We start from the raw sequence: 18,281 nt of genomic DNA, 5'->3' as shown, positions 1-18,281 counted from the left end.
CTTTTTTGAACTTCATTCAGTATTTATTTATCTTTCTTTAAAAATTTGGGTCAAATAAAACAACACAGTTGTATTTTTAAAATACCAAATTTGAAATTTTATTTTATTGCAAGAAAATGACCCTTTTTGAACTTCATTTGTCAATAATTATTATTTTCAAAAAAAAATTAATCCAATTTTTTTTTTTTTTTTTTTTTTTTTTTTTAATTTTTTTTAATTTTTTTTTTTTTTTTGAAATTTTTTTTTAATTTTTTTTTAATTTTTTTTTAAATTTTTAAATTATTTTTGATATAAAAAAAAATTATATACAAATATATTTATATATATAATCTTATTTTTTAAGAAAAAAGGAATATTATATAAAAAGTAATCAGATAAATATCTATTAAATCTTTTTGTGTTTTTAATTATTTAATTTTTTATTTTGTGTAAATAATTGTTATATAAATAATTGTTATTTTTATATATAGAATAAATTCATATTCACCACCATTTATTATTTTCATTTCTTATTTTATCTATTAAAAAAAAGAATTGACTTTTATTCAATCTTTTTTTTTTTAAACAAATAAAACAAAAAATAAAATAATCTTCAAAAAAAAAAAAATATAAAATAATACACTTCACCAATCTTACTATATAGTCAGTAATAATAATATTATATTGTTAAATTTTTTTTTTAATAATAATATAATATAAATCTAATAACACACACATACATATATATATAATAAATGGCAACTAATAATAGTGAAACAATGGAATCACAAAAAAATAGTAGTAATGAAAATATAAATAATAACAACAATAATAATGATAAGCCTGATCAAGATTTAGACTCAGACAATGTCTTTAATAAATTAAATAAACTCTCATCCGAAAAATCATTTTATAAAACGTGGACACTTCAAAATAACAACCAAGAATCAGTAACAGAAAATGTAAATTCAATTAATAATCTCAGCTTTGTAATCGCAACTCAAATTAAAAATCTAATTTCTAATTTAACTAAAAAATCATATAAAGCAAATTCATCAGAGTTATCACAGGTAAGCAAATAGAATACTTTCATTATATATCATTGTATTATTAATACATACTAATATTGGTATTTTTATTTGATTTTTTTTTAGCTCATTAATCAATATGGTAGCCAAGCAGAAATATATATATTTAGAACTTTAGTCGATAGTATAGATTTTAAAAATATAACTACACCAAATACTACACCACCATCAACTACAGGTAGTACAACAGGTACAGCTACAGCAGGTGGATCAAGTGGCAGTCAATTAAGAGTACAACTCTTCAAAGAGGAATTTTCAAGACTTACAAAACAACCACATTTTATTAGCGTTCTTTGTAAAGCATTCGACGGTTACGAAAATTTAAATATTGAATTCTTTGGTCACTTTTCATCAACATTGAAATTAAACCCATCTCACGAAATCATGCTTGGTCTTGCTCTTTCTCAGTCATTGGATAAATCAGTTCGTGAACAGGCCGATAAATTCTTATTAAATACATTAACTCAATTATCACAATCAAATACTAAATCATTACCGGAAAATTTATTACACCAATTACTTTATAAATTTAAAATCCAAGAAACTCAACAACAACAATTACAACAACCAACTCAACAATACAATGATATTATAAAATATCTTCAATCCATTTCACCAGCAAATTCATTAGCTCTCTCACCATTGGTCGATGATCAAAATATACCAAACTCCAAAAGATTACAACAAGACAACCCAACTTATGTAAATTCTATAATCTCCAAAGTGTCACAACAAAATGTTCCTTACCAAATAATCTTTAGTATAGGGTTCTCCAGTTGCTCCTCTGCTGCTACTCTCAAAGATATATTGTTCCAATTCCCCAAACTAACTGAGTCCGACATTGCTCATATATTAATTTCAATGGCAGATTTAACATCACAGCAACCAAACAATAATAACAATTCAATTCCATATTTAACTTTTAGCGACTTAAATAAAAATAATAATAGCAGTGGCTCACCATCAACCTCTGCACCAACTTCACCATCAACTTCAACATCAACTTCAACATCAACAACAGCAGCAGCATCATCCGAAGAATGGAATATTCCAATTTTTGTTGAGGTTGTTAAAGAATTGTATCCAAATATTGATTGGGATATTGTAATTAGAGAGTTAGACTGTCCTGTATTTAACCTTTATGATTTACGTGGTTTGGCATTTATTTTGGCTGTTTATAATAAAGCAACCAATACCACCGATCAATTCCCAATCGATTTTATACTCGATAGAATTTGGATTAATTCATTAGGTCAAATTCAATTCTTAAAGATTGCAATTCAATCAGATTTCTTCCCATTCTTTTTGTCACAAAAGAAGAAAGTTGACGATGCTGTTTTAGGCAAAGCACCACCTTCAATTACTCATTGGAATTCTTTATCATTATATGAAACTTTATTCCAATTATCAGAAATTGACCAAGAACATTACCAAAAAGTCAATCCATTATTTGAATTCCCAATTAGAAATTGTCCAGATTTATTGCTTTTAGGTGTTTCCTCAATAGTAAGTATATTTTTTTATGATTGGTTAAATTTCTAAAATCAAATTATTAATATTTTTTTATTTATTTTTTAATAGACATTAAAAAATAATAGATTACAAAATGAATTATTATATCATTTGTTTAACACTTTATTACAATCACATAACTATCAATCAATTATTTCACAACTTTGGAAAGACCATCCACAAAATGTAGTTCAAATTATGTCGGATATATACCAAAAAGATCCAAAAGAATTATCTAGATTTTTAGATATTGCCCAAGAGCTTAAGGTAAGTTTTAGATATTAAATATATAAATCCAAATTGTTGGTTAATATTAATTATTATTTCTTTTTTTTTTTTTTTTTAGATTTTAAGACCAATGCTTTACTGTAAAACCTACCCATTTATTATTAATTTAGCACTTTTAGCTTCGCAAAGAGAATATTTATTTTTAGAAAGATGGATACAAGAAAGAATGAAAGAAGATGATCATTCTTTTGTACAAGCCTGTGTATCATTTTTATCTGATCGTATTGCAAAGAGATTAAAAGAACAACAACAGCCAAACGATCAAGCAACATCAACTTTAAATCAACCAATTCCACTCTCAAATACTGTACTTTTATCTCTCCACAAATCTTTAACTGACCTTTCTGATCAAATTTCACAAAAGCACCCAGAATTAGTTAATGAACTCAAACAACTTGGTCCTCAACTTCAAAGTACTGAAGAACCAACCGAAAGAAGATTCTTACCAGAGGTAGAAGAAGAAACAAATTCTTACTTTATTAAGTTATATTCTGGTGACATGACTGTTGATCAAATCATTTCAATATTAAAAGAATATAAGGTCTCAAAGAATCAAAAGTAAGTTTAAATTAATTTATTATGTTAATTTTTTTGTGCTTGTGTGTTATTAAAATTATTGCGCGCTCTTCAAAAAATTTAAAATTTTTTTTTTTTTTTAAACAAGTATTAATATAAAATTTTATTATTATTTAGGGATCAAGATATATTCAGATGCTTATTATTCAATTTGTTTGATGAATATAAATTTTTATCAGATTATCCAGATAAAGAATTAAAGATCACCGGTGTTTTATTTGGGTCATTAATTAAAAATTTATTAATTTCATCACAACCATTACGTGTTGCCTTAAAATATGTCTTGGAAGCTTTAAGATTCCCAATCAAGAGTAATATGTTTGTTTTTGGTTTTAATGCTCTTATATCTTTCCCAAATAGATTAGCCGAATGGCCACAATACTGGGCCCAAATTTGTAGTATCGACCACTTTAGAGAAAATTATGGTGATATGATTTCTGCTATCAATCGTATGATTGACTCTTCTGAGACAACTAAGCAACCAGAGTTCCATAAATCAGCCAACTCCCCACCAGCTACCACAATTTTATCATCACAACAAATTCAAGATGCTGAAAATTTCACTTTTGATTCAAATAATGCAGATTTAAGTGATCATCCAGGTTTAGATCAACAAATACCAACCCAACAAATACAACAACAACAACAACAACAACAGCAACAGCAACAAAAATTAAAGAAAGAAAATAAACAACAAAAACCAAATAAAACACATCAACCAAATAATACAAATGATGAAGATGCTTTTAGTACATCAATTCCATTGGGAACTTTGTTAAGTGCTACCAAAGAAATCATTCAACCAGATGACGCAGTTAAAGATAAAATCTATTTTATCATTAATAACATCTCTCAGCACAATTTAGATCAAAAAGCTAAGGACCTCAGAGACATTCTTAGACCTGAGTTCTATGATTTCTTTTCCCAATATTTGGTTGTAAAGAGAGTTAGTATCGAAGCTAATTTCCATGCTCTCTATTTGGCTTTTATTGACCGTCTTGCTATTCCAACCATCTCTGAAAAAATTTTATATTTTTCACAACAAAATATTCATACTCTTTTGAAATCAGAAAAGATTCGTGGTGATCACAGCGAAAGATCACTTTTGAAGAATCTTGGTGGTTGGTTAGGTTTGAACACTCTTGCTAGAAACAAACCATTGCTCCAAAAAGTAATCTCTCCAAAAGATCTTTTGATCTATGCCGCTGAAAATGGCCTTTTAGTTGCTATAGTACCATTTGTCTCAAAACTTTTGGAATATTGCCAACAATCTAAAGTATTCAAACCACCAAATCCATGGGTTATGGCTATCGTTCGTTTAATGTTAGAAATCTATAATCTCAAAGATTCAAAGAACAATATTAAATTTGAAATAGAATTATTGTTTAATAATTTAAAGATCGAATTTAGTGATGTTACACCAAGCACAATTTTAGCCGAGCGTAGAATTCAACGTGAAATGGAACAACATACCCAACAAGACGACACTACAAGAAAGGATAAATCTCAATCATCTTTAGATCTTCTTCAAAATCTTCCACGTTATTTAGTATACAACACCTCGCTAGGAGTCTATGCTCAATCACCAATCTTTAAGAAAGCCACTCCACTCGCCTTTGAAAAAGCAATCCGTGAAATTATTGGTCCAGTAGTCGAACGTTCTGTTGCTATCTCTGTAATTACATCTAAAGAATTGGTCAGCAAAGATTTTGCTACAGAAGCTGATGAAACTAAGATGAGAAGAGCTGCCCATTTAATGGTTCAAAACTTGGCAGGTAGTTTAGCCTTGGTTACTTGTAAAGATCCACTTCGTGTTAGTATTACTGCATACTTAAAAACTTTACTTCAAAATAATAATAGCCTCCCACCAAGTGATGTACCACTCGATGTTGCTGTTTCTGTTGTTTGCAATGACAATTTAGATTTTGGTTGTACTATTATCGAAACAGCAGCTAAAGAAAAAGCTATTGTTGCCATTGATGAAGTTTTAACTTCAAGCTATAATGACCGTCTCAAGCACAAAGAACAAATGGGCCAACAACCATTCTATGATATGGGTTATCTTACAACATCAATCTACCACACTCTTCCAGATAGTCTTAGACCAAAACCAGGAGGTATTCAACCAGATCAATTCCGTGTTTATGAAGACTTTACCAATCTTTCACATCACGTTAATATTGGTAATGTTAATTCAGTCGAAGGTGCCACTGCTGCTCCTGATCAAACCAATCAAGCTACTGATTTGTTCCTTGGTCAAAACTATAAAGCAAACACTCAAGCTCAACAGGCCCAAATCCAACAACAACAATTGTTACAACAACAACAATTATTACAACAACAAATGTTACAACAACAACAAGCTCAACATCAAGCTCAACAAATGCAACAAAGCCAACAAAACCAACAAATGATTCAACCAAACCAAATGGTACCAAATAATGAATTAACCGAAAAATTCATAATGCTAATGAACGAAGTAGAAAAGGTTGTTATTAGAATTTTAAGCCAAAATCAAAATGTTGAATTAGAACTCCTTTATACAGTTTCTCAACAAATTCTTTTATTAGTTCGTGTATCACCAAACCAATCTGAATTATTAGCTGGATTTGCTCAAAAGATTGTTGCTCGTTTAGTTGACCCAGAAAAAAAACCACTCTACGAAGTTTATTTTGAACTTTTAGAGGTATTCCGTGATTGGGATCAAAAAGTAATTACCACAATCACTTCATTTGTTTTATTCTCAAGTCCAGATAAAAAACTCAATCGTATTTTAATTGCAGGTCTAATTATTCATCAATTAATCAATGTAAACGAATATGATTTAGCTCTTTCAAAGATGTTAGTCGACACACGTAACTCTTCATCAATCGATTTTGCTATTAGTTTAATTCGTTTCTGTCTTGTTGAAAACAACTATGCAAATATATCAGAATTCCCATCTACTCTCGATTTACTTCAAAAGATTGCTGTTAGATCACCAAATGAAATTTTGGTTAAAACTTTTGATGATATCAAGAACAATCCAAAGGAAGATAAGAAACGTAGAATCTCTCGTATTCGTCAAGAAGATATGATTGCCGATCCACCAGGACTTAAAGAAGCTGTCATTGCATTACTCCAAGATTGGTTAGTTTTCTCATCAACAAACAACGATCAAAAAATTCTTGTTCAATACCTCGGTCAAGTTTTACAAATTAGCTTTATGAAGAATGAATTATACTTTATCAAATTCTTTAGATTAGGTGTTGAATATTCATTAGAAAGATATCAAGCAAACTTTGAAACCAACTCTCCACAATATCTCGAAATTGATTCATGGTGCAGATTTGTTGTTTTAATGATCAAGCATGCCGACCCAACAAAACTTAATATGTTAACCAAAGTATTAAGTGTTCTCATCAAGACTCTTACAAAAGATTATGAAAGTAACCCAACCAGATTCAATCAACGTCCATACTTAAGAATCTTTGAAAATCTTATTGTAGATCTTACATCACCAGATCCAGTTCTTGAACCATATATCAATCATATCCTCTTTTGTTTTGTTAATGCTCTTGCAACTCTTCAACCACAAAAGTATCCTGGTTTCTGTTTTGCTTGGTTAGATTTACTTTCCCACAAATCATTCATGCCAAAATTATTACATCGTCAACAAAGACAATGGTTCCACGCTCTTCTTTGCCAACACTTCAAATTTATGGAGCCATTCCTTCGTAATCCATCAGATTTATCAAATCCAACCCGTATTCTTTATAGAGGCACTCTCAAGGTATTACTTGTTCTTCTCCATGATTTCCCAGAATTTTTATGTGAATATCATTTCAGTTTATGCGATGTAATTCCAGCCAGTTGTGTCCAACTTCGTAATATTATTCTTTCAGCTTTCCCAAGAAATATGAGATTACCAGATCCATTCACTCTTAAAATGAAAATCGATTCACTTCCAGATATCGCTCAACCACCAAAGATCCTTTCAAATTATACAGCTGGTCTCAAAAACTTAAAGAATGAAGTCGATGTTTACTTAAAGACCAGAGGTCCATACTCATTCCTTACCGATCTTAAATCAAAGGTTACCCTCACCGATAAAGAAGAAATTTTAGTTAATGGTTCAAAATATAATATTCAAATGATCAATTCATTAGTTCTTTACCTTGGTACTATGGCAATCCCAACTCTCCAAAGTAAGAATGGTCCACTCACACCACAACATTCTGCTCCAATGGATATCTTCCATCGTTTAGCTCTCGATTTAGATTGCGAAGGTCGTTATATTTTCTTAAATGCAATTGCTAATCAACTTCGTTATCCAAACAGTCACACTCATTACTTTAGCTGTGTTCTTTTATTCCTCTTCTCTGAATGTAATTCCGAAATCGTTAAAGAACAAATCACCAGAGTATTATTAGAAAGATTAATTAGCAGCAAACCACATCCATGGGGTTTGTTAGTCACTTTTATCGAATTGATAAAAAATATTCGTTTCAACTTTTGGTCTCACGCATTCACCAAAATTGCACCAGAAATTTCAAAATTATTTGATTCAGTTGCTAAAAGTTGTTTAAGTAGAGAACAACAATAAAAAAAAATAATAATAAATATAAATTAAAATAAAAATAATAGTAATCAATAAATTTAAAAATATATTTTTTTTTTTTTCAGTCATTTAACTTATTTTTTTATTTACTTTACTTCAATTTGTTTAATATTAAATAATAAATAAAACTCTATTTTTAATGGGGTGTGTCAGATTTATCTTATCCTTATAGGAATTGCAATTGCATTTTTTTGAATTTGTATTTTTAAATTTGCATAACCAGCTAAGCAAAATTTTTTTATTTTTATTTTTATTTTTTTTTTTTTAAAATTTTTCATTTTTTTAATTTATTTTTATATTTTTTTTTTTTGTTGATTATTGTTTTTCTTTGTTCAATTGTATAATATGATTTTTCGTAATAGTACAAATATAATCATAATATCCTCTAATAATAAATACAGTCAATATTATAATAAAATAAAGCTCTTAATGGTTTTAAAAATAAAAATATAAATGATATATTTATAAAATATAAAAATAAAACAATTAATATAAATAATATAATAATATAATAATATAATTTAAATAATATAAATAACAGAAAATGACAAGTTTTAATAATTTATTTAATTCACAAGATGACGATGAAGATAGAGCTAAAAACAGTAATCCATTATCATCATCATCGATGATACCAAGAAATCGAAAACTAAGTGACCCATCAGCATATAATAATAGTAATAGTAATAATGACAGTAGTAGTATAAATATAGAACAGGACGATATATTAGATAATCATCAAAGCCCGAATAATAGTAGAAATGATATACAGCACCTTTATTTTGAATCTTCTTCAAACTCAATGTCATTAAACGAAAGTAATGAAAAAGATATAGACGAGAATAATAATAATAATAATAATACAGCGACAACTAATATTAAAGATAATTTATTAAATAATTTTATAAATAATAATAAATCACAGTTTGGTAACAGTAGTGATAATTCATTTACCAATACAAATATTAATAAAAAGAAAACAAGAATATCAAATCGTAATTTAATGTTTTGGGTATCATTAATTTTAACAATAACGCAAGTTTTAGGTATATTTATGTTTTCTCAAGGTTTTTTCCCAAGAAAAACTTCATTGCAAGGTTATAATTCATTTGATAACTATGAAAATTCATGTACCGACGGTAATATTCAAGTTGAACCACAGTTTGGTAAAATGGTATTCATGGTAGTAGATGCATTTAGAAGTAGCTTCTTATTTGGTGAAGATCAATTGGGAATGAATTTCACACGTTCATTAATTGATAGTGGTAGAGCTCATGCTTATATTGCTAGAGCTGATGCTCCTACTGTAACATTACCAAGAGTTAAAGCACTGGTTAGTGGCGGCATTCCTAGTTTTGTAGATTTTATAAACAATTTCAATAGTAAAACTTTGACTGATGATAATCTACTACATCAATTAAAAAATTCAAATAGATCAATGCTATTCTTTGGTGATGACACATGGTTAAAATTATTCCCTGACCATTTTAAAAGATTTGATGGTACAACAAGTTTTTATGTTGCCGTAAGTTAATATATTATATAATAATAAATTTAATATTATTATATTTGTAGATACTAATATAAAATTAAAAAATATTAAATACTGTAGGATACAGTCGAAGTTGATAATAATGTTACTAGACACCTAAACGAACTAGATAATAATGATTGGGATACAATGTTTTTACACTATTTAGGATTGGATCATATTGGTCATTTAGAAGGTCCACATAGCGATTTAATGAAACCTAAACAAGAGGAAATGGATGGAATTATTAAAACTATACATACCAAAATTTTAGAAAGAGATAGATTAGAAATGGAAAGTTATAAGAGTAAAAAATTAAATAGCAGCGATGATAATAGTAATAACAAAAATAATAATAGCGAATCAAAACCACCTTTACCAACTTTATTTGTTTTTTGTAGTGATCATGGTATGAACGAAATTGGCAACCATGGTGGATCTTCAGAAGGTGAAACCTCATCAGTTTTAGTATTTATGAGCTCACTATACTATAACCAAAATGATTTAATTGTAGATCATAACAATAACCATCATTCAAATTTAGAAAAAACAATAAATAAAATTCAAGAAAATAACACAAACAATAAAGATGAAAGTAAAACAAATAACACTAATAATAATGCCAATAATAATACTAATGATAATACCAAAAATAAGAATAGTAATAATAGCAATATAAATGATAATGATGAAGAGTTTATCAGTCACGAATCAGTTAATCAAGGTAGAAGTGATGTGCATTACTATGATCAAGATTTAATACCAAAGTTTCCCAAAGGCGAGCCACCAAAAAAAGTAGACCAAGTAGATTTAGTCCCAACCTTATCATTATTATTAAATCTACCTATCCCAAAGAATAGTTTGGGTAGTTTAATTCCAGAGTTATTTGAACAATACTTACCAAATGAACAGTACTTAAGAGCTTTGGAAATTAACTGTCAACAACAAATTGAAATTATTAAGCATAATTCAATATTTTGGAAAGATGGTGCACCAACAAATCAAAATGTAGCAAATCTAATTAAATTATTTTCAGATGCTCAACAATATCATAGCAGCTTTACCATTTCACCATCTCATACAAATTTTAACCAAAACGCCGCCGATCTATATCTAGAATTCCTTTCAAAAGTTCAAGATCAATTTAAATCACTTTTAACCACATTTGATGTAAATCTCTTAGTCATAGGTGTCTTATTAATTGGGTCATCAGCTTTGGTAACATTATTAATTGCAGTTTCTTCAATTTCGTTAGGTGATAGTAATAGTAGTGGTTTTTCACTCAAAGGTATTAAATTTGTAATTGGGTTTGTTTTATTAATAATAATAATATTCATAGTTCATTTTTTTACAGTTTGTAATAATATAAATAATATCAATAATAATACACACAACAATGATTATCGACAACAAGATAATAATAATTATGAACAGAACCAAGCCCAACAAAATTCAACACAACAAAAAGAAATTGATAATATATTTTGTAAAAATGAGTTCCGTTATAGCATTTTTAGTTTTATTTTTACAGTTTTATGTTTATTAGTCGGATTTAATGCATTCACATCAAAAAGTGTTAACAAGCTATGGAGCCTACCATCATCAATCCAACAAAGAAAAGAAAAATATCTTATTATAGCCGGTACCATCTTACATTTAATTAGTTTATTTGGTAGTTCTTTGGTAGAGGAAGAGCATCTTACTTGGTATTTCTTTACAACTACTGTGATAATTTTGCAACTTATACCACATACTCTTAGTTTCTTTGTGTATTTAACAAGCTGGATATCCCAACGTACCAATACAAGTAAACAAAACTCTTCAAGTCTTCGTCAATTGGCTATATTACTAACTGTTTTAGTGTGCCTCAGAATTTTTAGAATCTGGAACCAAACAGGTATTAAATGGATGGATGATAATTCGTTAAACGAGTACACATATATTGATTTTGGCAGATTTTTAAACTCTCAAACCACCTTTGGTACCGTTACAATGTGGATATTATCAGTCATTAGTATTATTGCCCCATGCTACTATTCTTTTGGCCTTTTAGATGACCTCAGAGACCAGCGTAGTGGTATTTCACCCATTTTATCCAACACTTACAAGTTTACAATAGTCGTAATGTCTGCATTCTTATTTTGCTACAAGTGGGAATATATTTCTAAAGATCTTATCAACCCTGCCTATATCGCCAGAATTGTTTATTTGGGTTTCTTTACTTTAAGTGCCATTACCTTTGGTTTCCCATTCTTCACAAAAAAAGATAGACTCCAACAGCAACAGCAAAATCTCGCCTCAGGTTGGTTTATTACAACTCTCAAATTTCTACCAACTCTTGTTGTAATTAATTTCTCGATGCTCTTTTTACTCTTACATAAAGTTCATAATATGTTTTTAATAACTTTAATGGGTACAATTGCCCATTTTTATATTGAACACCTTTTAGAGGATACCGGAAAAAGATCTAAAAGTGGTATGGTTGGAGTCTGCGTTGGTATACTGTGTCTAAATTGGCTTGGTAAATTTGGCTATTTCGCATTTGGCAACTCAAACTCATTGGCTAGTATTGATATCTCTGGTAGCTATACAGCCCTAATCGACTACAATCAATATTTGGTTGGAATTCAAACACTATTGATCGGCTACACATCTCAGCTATTTTTCTTCTTTGTTACAATTGTATATACAACTCATTTAGCTATCAAATCCATTAGCAGTAATAATCATCAAGAACCTTCACTTTTATCAACACCAGGCTCAGCAAATGATATTATCGATGAGTTTCAATGGTATAGCGTTGTGGGTGGTCTATTAGATTGCGGTATTAGATGGACCAATGTATTTATGTTTAGTATTGTCATCCTAATTCAACGTTATCATCTATTTATCTGGACTGTTTTCTCGCCCAAATATATCTACGAAGTATTAGATGTCATTTTGGTTTTGCTCAAGATATTTTTAATGGCCGCATATATAATTTATTTTAAATTTTTATTATATATTAAAGAAAAAGCTGGTGAAAATGTTTTATTACTTTCATCATCTCAAAATATCAATAAGGAAGAATAATTTAAACCACATAAAAATAAAATAAAAATAAAAATTAAGAAATTAAATTTAAGGTTGCACAACAAAAAATTGGTTTTTTTTTTTATAATAAAACAAATATAAATTAGATTTTTTATTACAAGGGGATCTTTAAGATAAAAATAATAATTTCAATATAATATGTAATCTTGATAACTAACAATACTACTGAAACGGTAAATCCCCCCTTTCAGGTGAAGGATAATTGGTGTAAATCAATGTAAAAAAACATTATGATCTTTTAGAAAAAAATTATAATAAGAATATTAATCTACCCAAATCTCTGTTTAATTAAAATTTTATAATATTTCGTAAATAATAAAGAATTAAATAAATATAAATCTAATAGATCGTCTCTAAACAAAAAAAAATATATTTGGTGATTGTTAAACAAAAAATAGTTTTTTATAAAATAATTAAAAAATCATTTTTGTAATTTTATATATTTTTATTATTTTATAAAAAAAATTTTGGTTATAAAAATAAAAGAAATTATTATTCCTTTATTCAAATTTAAAAATAAACTAGAAAATGGGGTTTTATAGAGTTACAAGTTTTGTTCAATATAGTCAATTAAAGAAACATCATTCAGTTGTAGTTTTTTTTTGTAATTCCTCAGTTTTATCTCATAAAATAGAAGATTTTCTAAAGAAATGGGCATTTGAAAACCCGGGCTCCGATATTAACCTTCTTGTTGTTAATGTTCACCTTTTTCATGATGTAAAAGATGTTAAAACAGTTACTTCCGTCCCAACCACCAGATCATATAAAAAAGGAATAATAATAGGTGAATATATTGGATCTTCAGAACCATCAATAATAAATCTAATTAAAGCAAATTTAAATATTAAATAAAACTTTTTATTTTTATACACTATTGTTTTTATAAAACTATAATTATTTTTAAATAAATAAATTATAATTTTTTATTTTACATTTTATTTATATATATTTAAATTATTATTATTCCATTTCTAACAAACTACTTGATAAATTTTGTTTTAATAACTTGGCTTGGCAATTTGAAAAAGACTTTTCGATAAAACTAAGGAAATAATCAATTTTACCATTTGGTGGCAAAAGATGAAGGAATGAGTCTGGATCTAAAACTTCACTTAAATGACTGAGGAGTTGTTCATACTCGTAAACAATGGTTTCTTTTTCTTTTGTTAGACTTTTATCTACCAATTGATATTTCTTTAAAACTGAGTCTAAAACAATCGACCAATCAGAAAGCTCTTTACAGAAATGAAGAGAATAATCCAAAATTACTGATATACTATTATTTAAAACTAATTCGATTGCTTCTTTAATTTGGCCCAATAATGGTAAACAAGCAAGCTTTAATGATAATAGCATTATATTTGATTGATCTTCATTGAAAATGTTTTCGATATTATCCATAAATTCAAAATCTTTGATGATATTAATTGATAGAATTGATTGAAGCTTTCTATAGTAAAATGATTTTAATAAATAGCCGACTTCATTTTGAGCGGATGGGTTATAGTTGTTTCCTGTTGAAAATGGTGGTAGTTTTGATAACCATTGTGGGATATTTAAAAATGAATTAAAATGGAATGATATCCACTGGTTACAATAAATATTTTGTGGTTGTGTTGGTTGTGGTAGTTGTTGCTGGCTCGATTTAATATTTCTTTGTTGTTGTGGTGATGCTTTTTGCTGGAGATGGTGACCTTTATTTAAAATTGATTTTACATCTAGATTTAAAGAGTGGAATAATTGTTCATCCTCACCTACAAATCTTTGAATATCTTTTACATAGAGATGAAGTAAATATTTAATAAATGATGGAACAAGGTCTTGATGTGAAAAAGAATTGGAATTTGAAAAAACCTGTTGTTGATTTGTTGTTGAGGCTGATTGTTGTAAACAACTATTGCTATTATTGCTATTATTATTTAATTTATTTTTATTTGATTGTTGTTGCTGCTGTTGTGATTTGAAGTTGTTAAATAAAAACCATTCTAAATAAATTTTAATTAAAAGTGAATCTAAATCGTAGTTATCTTTGTGATAAGAAATTGGATAATCTAAAATACCAGTTTCAAAAGTATCTGAAGATTTTAACAGTATTTTTAAACCAAATTCGGGTGTAATTTCTTTTTGAATAACTAATTGTATGGTAATTTCTAATAAACCCCATGGTGTTGATTTTCTTAATATTTTACAAAGATGTTCTGTTGGTTCACTTTCACCTGGTGGAGCTAAAAGCTTTGGATTCTTTAAACAAAGATTAATTAGAGCTTCGGTTGGAATTTCGTTGAATGAATCTATAGTATTTTGGAATTTATTTTGATCCAAGTATAATAAACCTAGTGCAAAATATACCCTGTTTTTACCTTCAGAATCAAAATCACCCTTCTCTGCAATTTCCCTCAATAATTGAATTGCTAATTCTTGTGAATATGACGATATGGATGACTCTAAAATTAAAAGGGGTAATCTATGTGGACTATTTACAAAATAATGATTTAAAATTTTATCTGATAGTTCTTCTTTATTCAATAATACTTCATAAGACTAAAATGATAATAATAAATTATAGTTGGTAAATAAATTATAATATATAGTACTGTACACTTTTTAAATAAAAATACATACATTTGGGTCATATAAAACATTTTCTAAATAGTAAATTAATGATAGATGTGATTTCTGGTCTTTAACTAGCATTTCAAAAACAGTTTCGATTTCTGTATCACTTGAACTATACCATAAAGCAGCTCTCATATAATCGTGTTGAATTTCTGGGTCGTCAGATTCGTAGGTTGCAGATCTTTTATAAAAGAACTCGCCCAAATAAGATGATGATCTTTTTAAAAGTAATTGATAATTCTTTCTCTCAATACCGAAATTCATTAATGATGCCATATCGTTCATTTTAATTGAAGAGGTATGTTGATTTGCAAGCTTTGATTGTAAAAGAAAATGACCCTCTAATAAAAGCTTGTGGTAAACTTCATCATTACTTTCCTTGTATTTAATGGCGTATTGTAAGATATCATTATAGAGTGTTTGAAGAGGTGTGTGACGAATTAAATATAAACCCCAAAGTGTTGTATCTTCATTCACTATTAATTTTGGTTCTGGTTGTTTACTTTTTGGATTTGGTGAGAGTGGTTTTGATGGTGATTTCATAAGATTTGAAATTTTGTTGTTGGTTGCAATATGACTAGTGTTATGTTTTGAAAGAATTAATAAATGGTCACCTGCAACTGCACCTTTAGTTAAATATGGGAAATATTGAAGACCAAGACCGCATGGTGGTGGAACGTCACCATCATTAGCACCTTCACAAGATCTTAATGTCCATGTTTGTAAGCCTTCAGTGGTGATAGTATATAAAAATGATTGACTTGCAAAGCATGATACTGTTTCATTTGCATAGTTATAGGCTGAAAGTTTTGATGGTTTACTGATATTATATACATAACCCGATGATGAAGTTGATACTACACACCTCATATAAAGATTTTTAACATTTGCATGTGGGTTATTAATTGTGCTACTACTAATTATATTATTGTTACCATTACTACTAATGATTATATTTGCTGTGCTGTTATTTGATAAATAAGAATTACCAAGGTTACTATTGGATCTACTTTTATTTAATTTTGATGATGAAATAGAGGAGCTTGATTGAATATTCATTTGTCCAATTGATTTATTTCTATGAGTTGCTATGGGTGATTTATTGCTAGTAGGTGTTGGGGCTGGTGTACTATTATCTGGTTCTAAAAGTATTGAATTATTTGATGATGCGTCTGGTAATAAAAAAATTGTGTGAATTTCATCATCTTTATGAAATCTTTTGCTTAATAAAAGGGTTGATGCTAATAAAGTAAAACCTGATTCTGAATTTACATTTATACCATGTTCAATGTCACTAATTGGTCCAAATACTTCCACCTCTTCGCTAATGCCATTACTATTTCTATTGGATGAACCTTTTATTTCTAATGTTGATAATTGATTTTTACCTGTTGGATTACCATCTTGATCGAATGTGACTTCAAAATAATGTTCATCCTCAATAATTTCTGATGGTCCATTCTGTTTTTTTAAACAAAGAAATATTAATATTTTTTTTTTTTTTTTTTTTTTTTAAATTTATAAAACTGATTCTTACATTCACAGTTAATTGCTTTTGTATATTATTTTTATTGGTATTATCAAAATTATGAAACAATTGATTGTTTTGCTGTTGCTGTTGTTGCTTTTGTTGTTGCTGCTGTTGCTGTTGTTTTGACAAATCTGAAAATGGGTCTCTATATGATAATGATAATGATAAAACTTTTGCTTCATTTAAAGTTGCATAGGCTAAATAATTTTCATAGATACCAACTTGTGTAACACCTTTAATATGAATATCTAAAATCTTTTCGAAATAATTTAGTAATGGATAATTTTGATAAACTGCAGTCCAAATGCTAACAGATGAATCTGTTGAAACAATAACACGACTTGTAATCGGACATGACGAAATCGATACTACACTCGATGGTACTGGAATTTTGGTAACATTTAAAACCAATGATGCTAAATTTGAGGTGCTATTGCTATGAGTGCTGCTATTACCATCGTGAAAACTATCTACCATACTTGGACTTGAAGACAATGGACTACCATCCTCTAATAATTGTGGTGATGAATAATTTTGATTTGATAATCTCCAATTCTGATATATTCTAACAACACCAATTTCCCCATCTTTTTCCAATGTTAAAATTGAATCATTTGATGCTATATAATTTATTGATTTAATCACTTGATTCTGTGTATTAAATCTATTCAATACAGTGCATTCGTTTGTTGCATTTATACTGTAATGAATAATTTCACCACTCTTTGTTGAAATTAAAAAATCGTTTAATGCTGGTATAACATCAATTGGTTCGTTAACTTCATCTGATGGTAAACAATTTTGATGATTAAACAAATCAAATGATAAAAATTTCATTTTTCATTTAAATCATTAAAATTATTATTTTTATTCTATTATTATTATTTTTATTAAAAAAAAAAAAAAAAAAATATAATTAAAAAAATAATTTTAAAAAAAAAATAAAAAAAATCATTTTTTCATTTTTTTAAAAAAATTTTTTTTCAAAATAAAATTTCAAATAACTTTTCTCATTCATAGATATAATTAATTATTTATATATATATATAAATATATAAAACTTATAATGGATTCAATAATAATAAATTATCAATTAGCAAATATAATATATTTGTAATTTTAAATTTAAAAAATAAAAAAATTTTATTTGTTGTATTTTTTATTTTTGGAACTGTTTTTTTATTATTTCTTTTTTTTGCAATCTCGAAATATTTTGATATTTGTTGCCCAAATTATCATTTTAAAAAACTCCAAGGAGGTTTTTTTTATAAATCTATCTACCAGTTTTTGATTGCAAAAACGAAATTTAAAAAAAAAATAAAAATTAAAAAAAAATAAAAAATAAAAATATTATTGGTAACTTTGGAGCAAAGGGACAAAATAAAATTTTAATTTTAATATTATTATTTTATATTTTATATTTTATAATTTTTTTTTTTTTTTTTTTATACATTTTATTTATTTAAT

The 18,281-nt window shown here is 27.5% G+C and overlaps 4 protein-coding genes across 4 annotated transcripts; 3 read left to right on the top strand and 1 right to left on the bottom strand.

The window, feature by feature from the left end:
- Nucleotides 1–734: 734 nt before the first annotated feature.
- On the top strand, nt 735–8,028 carry DICPUDRAFT_153294 (uncharacterized protein; the record flags this gene model as incomplete). The annotated part of the gene is made up of 5 exons (XM_003288941.1): nt 735–1,049; nt 1,134–2,573; nt 2,649–2,846; nt 2,926–3,425; nt 3,561–8,028. 5 exons carry the CDS (start codon nt 735–737, stop codon nt 8,026–8,028), a joined length of 6,921 nt encoding a protein of 2,306 aa, XP_003288989.1.
- Nucleotides 8,029–8,587: 559 nt separating this feature from the next.
- DICPUDRAFT_153293 (uncharacterized protein) lies at nt 8,588–12,646 on the top strand (the record flags this gene model as incomplete). Its single annotated transcript, XM_003288940.1, has 2 exons — nt 8,588–9,568; nt 9,656–12,646. 2 exons carry the CDS (start codon nt 8,588–8,590, stop codon nt 12,644–12,646), a joined length of 3,972 nt encoding a protein of 1,323 aa, XP_003288988.1.
- Nucleotides 12,647–13,195: 549 nt separating this feature from the next.
- DICPUDRAFT_153292 (uncharacterized protein) lies at nt 13,196–13,519 on the top strand (the record flags this gene model as incomplete). Its single annotated transcript, XM_003288939.1, has 1 exon — nt 13,196–13,519. The coding sequence occupies one exon, from the start codon at nt 13,196–13,198 to the stop codon at nt 13,517–13,519; it is 324 nt and encodes a 107-aa protein (XP_003288987.1).
- A 108-nt stretch (nt 13,520–13,627) lies between these two features.
- On the bottom strand, nt 13,628–17,651 carry DICPUDRAFT_55773 (uncharacterized protein; the record flags this gene model as incomplete). Its single annotated transcript, XM_003288929.1, has 3 exons — nt 13,628–15,208; nt 15,290–16,744; nt 16,821–17,651. The coding sequence occupies 3 exons, from the start codon at nt 17,649–17,651 to the stop codon at nt 13,628–13,630; spliced, it is 3,867 nt and encodes a 1,288-aa protein (XP_003288977.1).
- Between the last annotated feature and the right edge of the window lie 630 nt (nt 17,652–18,281).

This window comes from Dictyostelium purpureum (assembly GCF_000190715.1).
Source record: "Dictyostelium purpureum unplaced genomic scaffold DICPUscaffold_155, whole genome shotgun sequence".
In the NCBI taxonomy this organism is placed as follows: domain Eukaryota; phylum Evosea; class Eumycetozoa; order Dictyosteliales; family Dictyosteliaceae; genus Dictyostelium; species Dictyostelium purpureum.
This window is presented reverse-complemented; position numbering and strand designations above follow the sequence as displayed.